Genomic DNA, 13,377 nt, shown 5'->3' with positions numbered 1-13,377 from the left:
TCCTACCATCTGGAATGCACTTCCCAAAAATCTACGTTGCAACCCCTCATACCTCAGCTTCAACAAAGATCTTAGGCAACACCTCCTCCTCAAATACTGGGGTCCTTGATCTCTTCACATTCCAGGTGTTTCACATCCTGCCCGTTAGGTTGCTATGTTGCTCATCGCACTATACCTGACCTACTAACCCCATCCCTCTCTCCCACATATTCCCCCTTTCCCCTCCCACCCGCTCTCCATTCCCCTTCCACCCGCTCTCATATATTCCCTGCATACTGCTACATGCTATCTCCTCTCCCTTCTCCCGCCCCCACTCTACCCTGCTCCCACACCTCCCCCCCACTTCCCCTGGACAACCCCGCTTGCACAGTTTACCCAAATCCTGGCTTTGGACTAAAATCTACTTTTTATTTCCTTGTCTAGATTTTTATTGCTTGTGACTTCTTGCTCATATATTATGCTTTTCATTTTTTGTACTAATGTAATGTAATTATCTCACCATGTCTCTACTTCCATCCCTGTAAAGCGCTCTGATACCCTTGGGTCTAGCCAGCGCTATGTAAAACTGTTTAAATAAATAAATAATCTCTCAAGAGCACCTGTTTCTACTGTGCAGCAAAATTAAATCGGGCTCTCCGGCTAACCCTCTCAAGCCAGATCAATTCAGGAAAATCCTGCTGGTGCTTTTGGCACCTCTGGGCCAGGCGATTAATAAGTCTCTGGCCACGGCAGTTGTTCCCAGGGCATGGAAGTACGCCAGGGTGGTACCTCTGCTCAATAAACCCACCCTGGACGCATCTAAGCCAGAGAATTTCCGCCCCTTTTCCCTCCTGCCATGGGCGTCTAAAATCACCAAGGCCTACATCAATTCCTTATTAACAGATTTCCTGAACACCAACAACATCTTAGACCCCTCCCAGAATGGCTTCCGTCCTGGCCACAGCATGGAGTCAGCACTTCAAGCTGTGACCGAACATCTTCGGACTGCAGTAGATGCCGGGCCCACTTCGGTACTGATTAAACATGGGCGAATTTTGCGAATTCGCAATTCGCGAATTTGCGAATTTGCGATCCGCAAAATCAGCGAATTTGCGGATTCGCGGATTTTGCGGATTGTGTGGGTAAAGGGCAGGCCGGGCGGGAAAACGGTGCACATCGCTAGTGTGAGGGGCAGGGACAAACGGGCGAGGCTTATATGCGAGTTCACATGCCTCTTGTGTGTATAAAAGGACAGGCACGGATCAGAGAAGCTCGTGGTCACAGGAACTGCACAGGGATTGAGCTCGTGAAAATCAATAATGCAAAGGCCTCCATCAAGCATCATAGGTAATTTCCGACGATAGATATGGGGAGAACGCACACCTGCTCAGCCTCGACAAAACTCACATTTTTGGGGGGGCTGATTAACTTTGCCATCACACCGAAGAGCACCGGGGTCCCTCGAGTTCACATGCCTCTTGTGTGCATAAAAGGACAGGCACGGATCAGAGAAGCTCGTGGTCACAGGAACTGCACAGGGCTTGAGCTCGTGAAAGTCAATAATGCAAAGGCCTCCATCAAGCATCATAGGTAATTTCCGACGATAGATATGGGGATAACGCACACCTGCCCAGCCTCGACAAAACTCACATTTTTGGGGGGGCTGATTAACTTTGCCATCACACCGAAGAGCACCGGGGTCCCTCGAGTTCACATGCCTCTTGTGTGCATAAAAGGACAGGCACGGATCAGAGAAGCTTGTGGTCACAGGAACGGTGAACAACCTTTACAACGAAACTTTTACAACGCACTACCATTACAACGCAACCATTACAACGCAAACCATTACAACGCATTGCGCTGGGGGGCGCTCTAGGATAGGGAATACGTTTAATTTACTATCCAACACCTTCCCTAGTGTCCACGGGGACTGGAGTTGGAATAGTAAATTAAACTTTCACTATCCAGCACCCCAAAGCGCTATGCGTTGTAAAGGTTTGCGATGTAAAAACCGCGTTGTAAAGGCATGTGTGGTAAAAGTATGCGTTGTAACGTCATACATCCCACAGGAACTGCACAGGGATTGAGCTCGTGAAAGTCAATAATGCAAAGGCCTCCATCAAGCATCATAGGTAATTTCCGACGGTAGATATGGGAAGAACGCACACCTGCCCAACCTCGACAAAACTCACATTTATAGGTTGCTGTAACTATTTTAGGATGGCGCCGGCAAGCTGCCAGCGCCATCCTAAAATAGTTACTAAATTAGCTTCATCAGGAAGCACTAATAGATAAAATAAAGCAGGTGCTCGAGCACCTGCTTTATTTTATCTATTAGTGCTTCCTGTTGAAGCTAACTTAGTAACTATTTTAGGATGGCGCTGGCAGCTTGCCGGCGCCATCCTAACATAGTTAAAAGTTCAACAGGCTTGAACTTTTGCCCCCCAAATCCGCCGCTCGCGGATTTCGCGGATTTTCAGTAAATTCGCGGGAGTTCGCGGATTTACCGAAAATCCGCGAAATCCGCGAGCGGAACGGATTTCCCGCACATGTTTAGTACTGATATTACTGGACCTTAGTGCGGCATTTGACACGGTTTCTCATTACATCTTGTTGTGACGTCTGGGAGAGGTAGACATAGTGGGCTCGCTCTTGATTGGCTCTCTTCGTTTCTCGCAGGGAGGACGTTTCAGGTGACAGCCCCCCGTTTTAGCTCCGGTGTTCATACAATCAAACAAGGGGTGCCCCAGGGCTCCTCCTTGAGCCCACTGCTGTTTAACCTGTACGTCAAACCCCTGGTATTGGTAGCCAAGAGTAGAGGTCTCACTATGATCTCTTATGCCGACGATACACAGTTGGAAGTGGCACACTCGGACGACCCCACGTGGGGCGCCCCCAAGTTTCGGAGCGATCTCACGGCCGTTGCCGGGTGGATGTCTGCCAACTGCCTCCAGCTTAATGCCAACAAGTCGGAGGTGTTGGTGGTAGGGAATTACCCCGGACTTTGGAGTGAGCACTGGTGGCCCGAAACCCTTGGTGACGCCCCCCAAGCAGGTCGTGAGGAATTTGGGGGTTTGGGTGGACTCGCCCCTCAATTTCCAAGTTCAAACAAAAAAAAAGTTGGCTGGGACATGCTTTGGGCTACTGCGAGGGCTCAAACCCTTATTGGGTTTTTTTGACGCGCCAACACAGGAAATCATCATCCAGGCCTCGATTTTATCGAGGCTGGATTATGCCAACTCGCCATATCTAGGGTCTAACAAGGCTCAAATCATGAGACTTCAGAGGGTCCAGAACACGGCTGCCAGAACCCTCCTTGGTCTCCGTAGAACCTGTCCTGTGTCGGATGCTATTCACCAACTTCACTGGCTGCTGGTGGCCAGGCAGATTGAGTTTAAGGCTCTCTGCTTGGCCTTTAAGATCCTTAAATTTGCCACTACAAGAATCTTGGCTAATTTGTTGCTGCAATATGTACAGACTCGTCAACTCCATTCCTTGGGGCAAAACTTGGTAGTGGTCCCCCGGGTAAGGAGGGCACGCGCTGGGGACTCTCGTTTTGCACTTTGGCGGCACAACTCTGGAACTCGCTTCCTGTGCAGATCCGCAGCTTGAACAACTACCTAGTTTTCCAGAAGATAGTTAAAACACACCTTTTACCTCTATTGTAGACCACCCTGCCTCACCACCGTTTGTCTCTCACTACAGTCAGCGCTGGGACGCCTCTTTGCTGGGGCAGCTACTGCGCATTATAAATATTATAGCATAGCATAACATACCATATGACTGGTAGACGAGTGAGTATGCTGAACTACATGCCCCAGAAGACTACGGGGTGGTTACAGGAAGTGGTGCCGGTAAACAGATGCTGACGGAGGGCAGGATTTAAGCCCCTCCTCAACGCTCACTCAGTGCTTGACAATCACTTCAGTGAGCTTCTCCCGTGTGGAAAGTTATTCCCTTGACATCTCGCCTTCGCAGAACCTGTTTACCTGAATCTTCCCAGCGCCCGACAAGAGCGTGAGTATTTGCTCTGTTTCCTTGGCGTGTCTATCCTGCAGCGGCTGTTGAGCTCTCCCCGGCTGCTTGTTTTCAGAGCTGCACCTCCGGACTGTGAGTGAGGCTGTGTCCATTGTCGGCTCTCGCTTTTCTTGTAAATACTCTCCTTTCAGTCTGAAGGGGGTCGTGGGCAGTGCGGGGAGCGGTTTCCCATGCTGCTGGGTATTTTTTGTAACATTCCCCTTCATCGGCAGCTCATGTGAATGAACAAGGAGCTACTGACTCCTCAGAAACCCAGATAAGTTGAAAAGTCTTTTTTTTTTTGTTGCTTTTCTGTATCTTTCCTTTGGAACGTTCTTGCAGTGATATTTGGAATCCCTCCCTATATTTTTAATTGTGGACTCTCCTGGAGGAGAGCAGTGTCTTTAAATGTCAGTGGTATTTTCCAGAGGTGTGCCTCTTCACAAGCTCATGTGGACAATGATAAAGTGGGGCTCAGCGGTGTGCCTGTTTCTACAATAATGGTGTGCTGCATGCAAAAGAATGTGAGTACCAGAAACAAGGGGTATTACCGAGATAGGGTATATGTTTGTGACCACTTCTAATAACGTGCCTCCTTTCTTGAATGCAGGGTGTTTTCACACGAGTCTGAGGTTCCCCTACAAACCACTGGTGATCCATGTAATCCAGAAGGTCTCTGGACATGTGCTGCTTCCTTAATTCGGCCGCATTTGTTGTTTTCTCCCTTTCCCCTTTCTCCTCTGTGTGCTTACATGCAGGGCAGTGATCTTGCTGCACTCCTTGTGTGACCGCATTGAGGGGAATCGAGGTCATTGCATCCGTCCATCATCCCCGCTGGAGGACTCAACAGGTCAGTAGCATTCTATATTGACCTAGCCTGACACAGCACAAGAGTACTGTGCATGTGTGATTACATCGGAATTCTCTCCTGAATCTCTGGATATGAGCAGTGGGTCAAAGTTCTCACTTTGGATCACAGCTGAAAATAGTGATCAATTTCAATTGAAAGTTGTATTATGAGATTATTGATGCTGAAACTGAAGTAAAGCTATATTACAAAATGTTACATTTTATTTAAATATGTTTCTATCAAATCAAATTAATTAAAATAAAACGAATTGTGGTGCATTAAATGACATGAAATTATGCTTTAATAAAATAAATGACAATATAACAAATTGCAATTAATCTTTCTCGAAGTGTCACCGTCTAGAATGGAATTGGTGATGTTGAAAGAATGACATTGAAGAGTGGAAATAATTTTGTATAGGAACCTTTACATCCTCATTTCCCAGAGGTGGTTTATGCTACACTGTTACTTAATATTTTAAAAGGAGAATTTTGGGTATGGAAGTCTTTTACACTGTTATAGTTAATGTCTGGTGATTATTGATTTTAGCAACTGAACAGGCCCCAGATATATTGTGGTGATAAATATACATCAGATAATATTTTTCTAACAAACCTTTGCTTTAACTCTTTTAGTATTCAAGTTTAGATTGAGACTGCACAAGGGCAATATAAATCATTTTCTAATTCAAGCATGCTTTTCTTGATATCATCCAGAATCTATTGAGCAAATTCACTGGAGCATTTTTTATTATGGCAACTTCTCCTACATGAATACTCTTTAACATACTTTTGTGTGCCTTTGTGAATCAGCCCTCAAAAGTCTAGCTCTCTATCAGTAAAAGTACACATAGGGCACAATCCTTTCTCTTTCAACTAACTATATAAGAATATCTTCAGAGTATTTACATGTTAGTCCTATTTTAGTTGTTTTGGGACAAATTTAAAAAGGCATGTACGAGTAAGTGAATGTGTAGTACGGGAGTACTACTTTGAGCACTCCAAAATGCCTTAATAAATAGGCCACCAACATTTTTTTTTTACTCTACCTATCAAGTTCTCCGGAACATGTAAATATAAGTATTCAAGTATTTAAAAAAGTAAACATCCTATGAAATGATATTTCACCAATCAGATGTTTCTGAAGCAAAACATTCAGCTTGACTGGAGGTTATTGAGGACGTTGCAGTATAGATTTCTGCTACTAACAGAATTATTTAATAAAGTTAGCCTGGAAGATGGGGGAATTCTCACATCAATGGTTTGCTCTGTCACACTCACTTTGAATCATTGATGTATTCTTGCTTTATTTACCTACTTCACTTTCTTTTATTGATTATAATACTCTATGAGATTGAAAAATGAAGGCAAGCACATTTCTATAGGTTGATATGTTGCTCAGAGAAGAAGCTTTTAACAAGGGAAAATGTAGTTTGAAATTCTTACCTGTAGTGAATTAAGTATAGAAAATATAATATGCAGTGCCAGAACTGGAGCATCAACAGCAACTATGGAAAATCCGATTGCCCATGTAAGACCCAAAATTGGAGACAAAATTGCAATTCTTTTTCCAGTTTGCAGGACAATGTGTTTCTCCTCTGGTGCTCCTTCTCCTATTGTAGGCCTCTGTACCTTTATAATGACAAGCACCAGTATCATGAAATTTAATGAAACAGCAAGAAGTGCTGGCAGCACAAAGGCAAGGAGTGCTCTGCTCTCATCCCAGCTAAGCCAACAGGCATCTTTCCTCATGTAGGCCTTGGTTGGGCCAGTGCTAATTAACGTGATAACACTGATAACCAGCGGACAAGCGTAACCAATGCTGAATGCGATGCACATCATGCGATTCCTTCCCAACTCATGGAAAATTAGGACTGTGCGATAGAAAATAAGGAGCCCCAAAGTAAGCATCCAAAAAAACAAAGACAGATAGAAGAAGTGAATGAAGAATGTGGCGGATATGCAGGAAGCCTTTTGGTTGCGGCTTGCAACGTTCTTTTGTGCCCATTCTGTATTGATGGCAGCTACGATGAACCAGATGTCGGCTATCAGGAGCGACAGTGATATGTTGACGATACAGACGTGGCGCATGAATGATGTCTTCCGTTTTGTTACATGCTGCCACACCAAAGCCTCAACAATGAGGCCCAGAATCAAGCTTCCTACAGAGATGGACACTCCAATATTGGCAATATAGCTGAGGATTACATCTGAAGGCGTTGTTGCGGACATTAAGATTGAGAATGAGGTAAGGTGAGAACATCTGCATACAACCGCTATGTCAGTTTCATTTTCTGGAAAGCAGCCATTGTTGTTCCATGAGGTGACAATTAAGTCCCAGAAGACACAATTCACTTGCCACAGACTATTATTGATTTTCTGAAATGTTAGTGAAACATCATTGATCAGCATGTTTTCTTTGACAACTACTGACATTACAAGTCCATTGACCCAAAAGTGTTTGTTCGAGTTTTTCGGCAAAATTCTTCTTAAAGTAGGATAGGCAATGCTTACAAGAGTGGAGCCTAAAGGGAGCCTCTGAATTTGTTCTTTCGGTATGAATACCTCTCCGCTCACATTAAAATCAGCATTTATAAACACAGCACTGTAGCCCGTCAGACGATTGTTTTGATTTACTTCAATAGCCTTTACTTCAATGAAAGGTTTGCTTATGGTGAGTTGATGGTTTTGGGAGGGCAATTGTTTTGCAAATTTTTCCACTGATTGTAAAAGCTGGGAACTGGCATCTTTTTCACTTTCAAGGAGTATTGTCCAGTTTTGCACTGTATTAGTATCCAATATGTAGTTCACCGTATCAATAAAATCCTGCAAAACAAAACAATTAGTTTATTGGTAGAGGATCCATCACAGCAATTATTTGAGGTGCAGTCTGTATGTGATATTAGACACATTTTAGGTTAAGGTGTAACAAACTGTTTACTCGCATGCTATATTTGTGGATGTTTATGACTTTGTTTTTTTTGTGATGCATAACCCTTTTTTGCCACCAACTAGGTGACTTTCCACAATAATTGTTTTGTTTTTTATTTGAACTTTTTTTATTCGATTGCGAAACATTGATTTTACTTTCGAGGGCATCGATATATTTTTACAATAACTGTGCCACTTTAATATGTATAGATTACATCATATTTAAATCTACTGTTTGATTCCATGATACCTTGATAAATACCTAACTGCACTTCAGTTAATTTAAACAACTAGAATAACATAAACAAATGAGACATTGGCTTGCATTTTTTGATGATGTTGCGAGATCAAAACGATACGTGTGCTTGCAAAAATGCTTTCAGTAATAGTGAGAGAGCGCAATTTGAACAGAAAGTATATCGTAGCCATATTTAGACGTATATGTTATAAACGTGGGAATGAAATGCATATCGTAATGTGAAGTGATGACTATAGCGTAAAGTCAACTAAAGTGACGACATGATATAGGAAATGTATAACTATATTCACTTTAGAATGTATTAGATTTAGAAGGCTGTATGTATATGTAATGGATGATGTAGAAATGCCTACGAACAGTAGAACGTACAGAGTAGAATTCATGTACGTGTGTAACTTTAAATGCAGAAACGGCAAGAGAAATGTAACATGGAGAAACGTGCAGAGAGCACACATAACGATGTAATCAATGAGAGTATAAAGTTATGTTTCATGTATTAAGGTTTATATTCTACGAAATTGTGTTTTAGCTAAGATGTATTCACACATGAACGAAGTATTTGCTAAATACGATTATATATTTAAATGTATGTTAAAGGTTATACAGTGGAGAAGAAGTTATAGGAATGCTAGAAGAGTTTAGGTCATTTGTGATTATAACCTGAATGACCAAGGGTTCGCAAGAGTGTAGTCCAATGTATGTAATTTAGTGGGCTCACAGGAGTCGTGAATAGTCTTCACATGATGGTGCGAGCCGAAGAGTCTAGCATTTGTTAGATTTAAGGTGACAAATGTCGAACGAGGTTTATTGCCTAAACAGGAGAGGAGGCGATTGGAATTTGAGCTTTGTTTTGAATGACCATTCACAGGACCTAGAAGGGTCAAAACCACCGTTATAATGTTAAGGTCTTGTTTAAGGTTATTTGACTTTGGATGAAAGTGTCAACTAAAAGTCGCCAACAAGAAGATGAAGATGACATCTAAGGAGAAGGGTCAACCTAACGGACGACGCAAAGAGATGAAGCAATGGAAAGAGCCAGAAACTGACATCATCGGGGAAAGTCCGAGGTGGGCGTCAAGGGGCGTTCCACCCACATTGTGATTGTGTATTTTAGGGACAGCACCCCGGGGTGGAGGTAGCAATTGGCAATTGGAGATTAGGAACAGCGAGGGGAATTGCTCAAAGCGAAGGCAAGAGTAGATGCCTTGAGCAGATGCGCTGAGAGAGATCAGAGCGCAAGGGAGCAGTAGGCCGAGGACCCTTAGAAGAGCGGATGGGTAGGCAGAGAGGGTACTGCTTCTTAAACTTAAGTTACCTTTAGAGGCTAAGAGAGTTTGAACTTCTTTGGAAGTCAAACTGCTGACACCTTTTTAGGATACCAAGGAACTTGCGAAATAGGGATGTCACCTAGTATAGAGTAGGGACAGATTTAACTTGATTATTTTCTCTTTCTGTAGATGACGCAAAGGAACCACTCTACATCGAAGCTTTAAATTGTGGATTAAGGAACTGATTTTGTATTTTGTATACTTGAGATTTACCTTGGGATGATTGTATTCGCATTCAAATTTGACTTTATATAAAAACCTTAAAACTTTATCAGTTGTAAGTGGTTCTTCAGAGTGGCGTCATTTAATGGGGTATAACTAAACCTATGTGGGAGTTGTCTTTTACTCAATGACAGATATTAGCGGTCCAAAATCATGAATGAGATAAATTATTAATTCGATCATAAATTGATACCAAAATCTCATTCCCCGCAGTTGGTAGCAGAGTAATGATGGTTATCTTCTTGAGGAAGACGACCTAGGCCAGGTTTAGTTTACCCCAAGGTCCCTAGTCATCGACGACCAGAAGACGAATCCCTGCCGAAGAAGGTGCTGACGGTGCGTCGAGAGAAAAGCAGCAGAATCGGTCGAGAGTGAGTATAAGGGTCATGCGTTGTAAGATTGCGGTGTTTTATGTTGTTCCTGTGTTGTAATGTCAAGCGGAGTTGAATGCCTGTAGTGTGATTGAGGGAAGGTTGTGAGCGCGCGCAACCGGATAAAATCTTATGTCCAGAGGACTTAAGTGGTTCGGGTGTATCGAACACCCAGAGTAATTTGTCTACCATTTAAAGGGGGTCATGAGGTACCATTGATCGCCCGCAGACCGATGATAGGGGGAGCGTTTGAGTGAGTGTATGAGTAAACGGATGCTGGTCGTACGTTTACTGTGCGTAAGTAACCTATCAGTTGAGGTGAACGTCTGACCGTACGAGGAAAGACGTCTCGCCAGTTGAGGTGACAATTACAGTTAGACTGTGGCCGTACAGTCAGAGAAAAGTGATCGCTTGGACGGAAGTAGTCATTTTTCGGCGTATGAATGAAACGCATGTGAGATCGCGAGACGAGTTGAGAAACGAAGGAAATTGCTGCAGAGGGAACAAGTGACGTCAGCGTAGAGCCGCGCTGAGATTGGTCAGTCGGCGTAGAACAGCGTTGAGATAGGCCGCCTAGCGAGAGTCGCACCGGGATTGGTGGTTGTCATCGGGACGTAAATAAGGAAGAGAATTAATAAGGGAAAATCGTAGATCAAAATGAAGTGCTTTAAGGGTTTAAGAAAGATCTTTAGGAAGAATAGAAGAAACTTATATGCCGGAGAAGAAGCTCCACCAGAAGGCACACCAGCTTATCATATGGCAGTAAATGTAGGCTTACACTCGATATTATGGATTTCCGAGTGGAATAGGCTAACAGAAGGAGAAAAGGAACTGACGTTTCCGAGATTCGGAACATTTAAACTAGACGTGTTGAACCAATTGAAAGCGGTAATGCTTGCAACAAGACCTCTACCGAGGCCAACACAATTCGAAGCTCTTAGTGCGTGGTTTAGAGCAGCACACGCAAAAGGCGTAAAGAGACGTCAGGAAAGAGTGAGACGATCAGTAAAAGCATTACAGGATGCAAAATGGGATGAGGAAGCTAAGAAATGGAGGGTGCAAAAGATAGAAGCAGACAAACTGTTCACCATGATAGAAGCCACAGGAGAAAAGAAACCTCTAGAGGAAGATGAGGACAGCGAAACGGAAGAAGATCTGTTAGAAAGGCTGTTAACAGAGAGACCACCTCCATATAGCGGTGAATCTGCAAGTCCCATATTACAGCAAGGGGAAGGAGCTAGATGGGGAGAATATAAATCGATTCCAGTAACAGAGTGGGACTCTAACAAGAGTGAGGAAGTACCCCAAGCTAGTTCCGAACAGAGAGTAGTGGGAAGATTCGTGGTCCAGAAGGTGCCAGAGACGCAATGTGTAAGGTCGTATCAAATGCCAGACGCTTTACAAGTACCTGTTACCATAGGCCCTATTGTGTCAATCTACAACCCAGAGGGGGTCCAGCAGGAGGAACAGGGACGATGGGACAGGGAAAGGGCAGAGATGGAGAATAGGAATGACACGATGAATCCTCAAAGACAGAGATTAGCACCAGTGAGTCGGAGTACCCCATTAGACTCCGCGACGGGTCCCTGGATAGAGCAAGGGGGACAAAGAGGATCCATGGATTTGAGGGGACCAAAACCGAAATCCTATAAGGAATTAAGGGAATATCTGAAAGAGTGGGATACTGCTGAAGAGGCTCGTAATAAAAGTTTAGAAACAGGAGCTGAATGGAGAGACCAGGATAACAAGGTCCTCTCTCATTGTGGAGCTGGCGAAAGCAGCCCGGAGTGGGAGAGAGGGAGTCAAGGAAGCAGAAGAGATAATTGCCCTACCATTAGCGGCAATAGGCAAATGTGCGATGACAGGAGTGCAGGGTGTGGCGAAGTGCCTCGCGTCACTTTCAGTGAGGGAGAACGAAGGACGCAGGAATACCGAAACACTTTCAGATGCACACACCATGCCCCAGATGAAAACGTGCAACATTGGAATCACGGAAACATGGAGAGTCGCAAAGCGTCTCGACATGCATCCGGTGATAGTGGACGAAGTCATGAGAATATAGGGAGTCGCGAAATGTCTCGCCATACATCCGGTGATCACGAAAGAGATCGCGGGAGCATGGAGAGCCATGAAGGTCCCTATCGTCTGTTAAGTGATACCAGACAGCAAGCGAGTTACAGTGGTTTAGAACAGCACGGAGGATCTTATCTTGTATCTGGAGAAACCGAGTCCAAAAGACAGAATGTAGGGTTGAAGGAAGGAGCATTGTTCCACCACACCCCAAGAGAAGATGGAAAGGCTTGGGATCTAGAGAGGTGGGAACAAAGAGATGGAAGAAAGATTCCTCATAACTCACCTGTGCTCAGGCGTAGGGCGCATAGTGGAGGAGAGAGGGATATGAGAGAACAACCTAGGACTGACGTACTGAGAGCCGAAATAAAAGCAAGACGCATAGATGTAATGAGTTTAAAATCAGACTTAGATGAAATAATTGACGGCACAGTGGCAATCGAGAGGTTAGATCTGTACGCTCCAGATGAGATACTGTTTTTATCCAAGGATGTTACTCGAAAAGCAAGGGCAGCTCACGAAAAGTTATCTGAATTAGCTGATAAGTACATGATAGACATATCACGAACTAAGGCTTTGCAGGCCAACCATAGGCTGAACTGCACGGATTTAGATTTAGATGAGCGTAGAACGATTGGACTGAGAGTACACATAAGAGAATTGGTCATGTGTATTAGAATATGGAGAGATTTGGATAGATGGGAGGAAAGATGGTCCAAGAAAGGATCTGTCAGACGGAGTACACTTGTGAAGTCTCAGGATACAGACTTAATGCGAATGGAAGCTTTCCCTTTGCGAGAGATCGCGAACGGAAACTACGTGCATGTACCATGGAGTAGGGGGGATTTAGCGGCATTCACTAATTCCTTCCCGAAACTTAGAGAGAATCCTGTTGAGTGGTACAAGCAGGTAGAGAGATTCGTGAAGATCTCTAAGGTTCTCTGGATCGATTTGAACACATTGTTCGATATCGTAGTACCCGGAGACTTGTGGACGGCATGCAAGCTTAGTATTGAATGGCCCACTTGTGAGCCTCAGAGAGATACACAGACAGGTGGCCCATCAGACAGAGTCATGGAAAAATACGAGAGAGTAATAACATGGCTAAAAGAGAAAGTGCCAGTGCAGGATATAGACTGGGTTAAGATAGATCGAACAACTCAAGAGCCTAAAGAGACAGTTCACGAATTCTATGAGAGGTTATTGAAAGCATTCAAGCAGTATAGTGGGTTGGACGTAATGGATCCAAAGGACATAGGACAGTTTGTGTCGAAGTTTGTTCTCGGATTGAGACCAGACATAAGCCTAATGATTCAACAGCACTTGATCTGTTGGCAGAACAAACCTTTAG

General features: G+C 44.0%; 1 protein-coding gene across 1 annotated transcript in view; it reads right to left on the bottom strand.

The window, feature by feature from the left end:
* Positions 1–6,291: 6,291 nt before the first annotated feature.
* Positions 6,292–13,377, bottom strand: part of LOC147663104 (adhesion G protein-coupled receptor F1-like) — a gene marked incomplete at its 3' end in the record, with an annotated part of 365,238 nt that continues 358,152 nt past the window's right edge. The window contains exon 12 of the mRNA XM_086950677.1: positions 6,292–7,671. Within this exon, the coding sequence (XP_086806803.1) occupies positions 6,292–7,671 (1,380 nt within the window). The remainder of the gene's footprint in view (positions 7,672–13,377) is intronic.

This window comes from Lissotriton vulgaris, unplaced genomic scaffold (genome assembly GCF_964263255.1).
Source record: "Lissotriton vulgaris unplaced genomic scaffold, aLisVul1.2 SCAFFOLD_2353, whole genome shotgun sequence".
Classification (NCBI taxonomy): Eukaryota; Metazoa; Chordata; class Amphibia; order Caudata; family Salamandridae; genus Lissotriton; species Lissotriton vulgaris.
The sequence above is the reverse complement of the archived record's forward strand: the minus strand, read 5'-3'. Positions and strand labels throughout refer to the sequence as shown.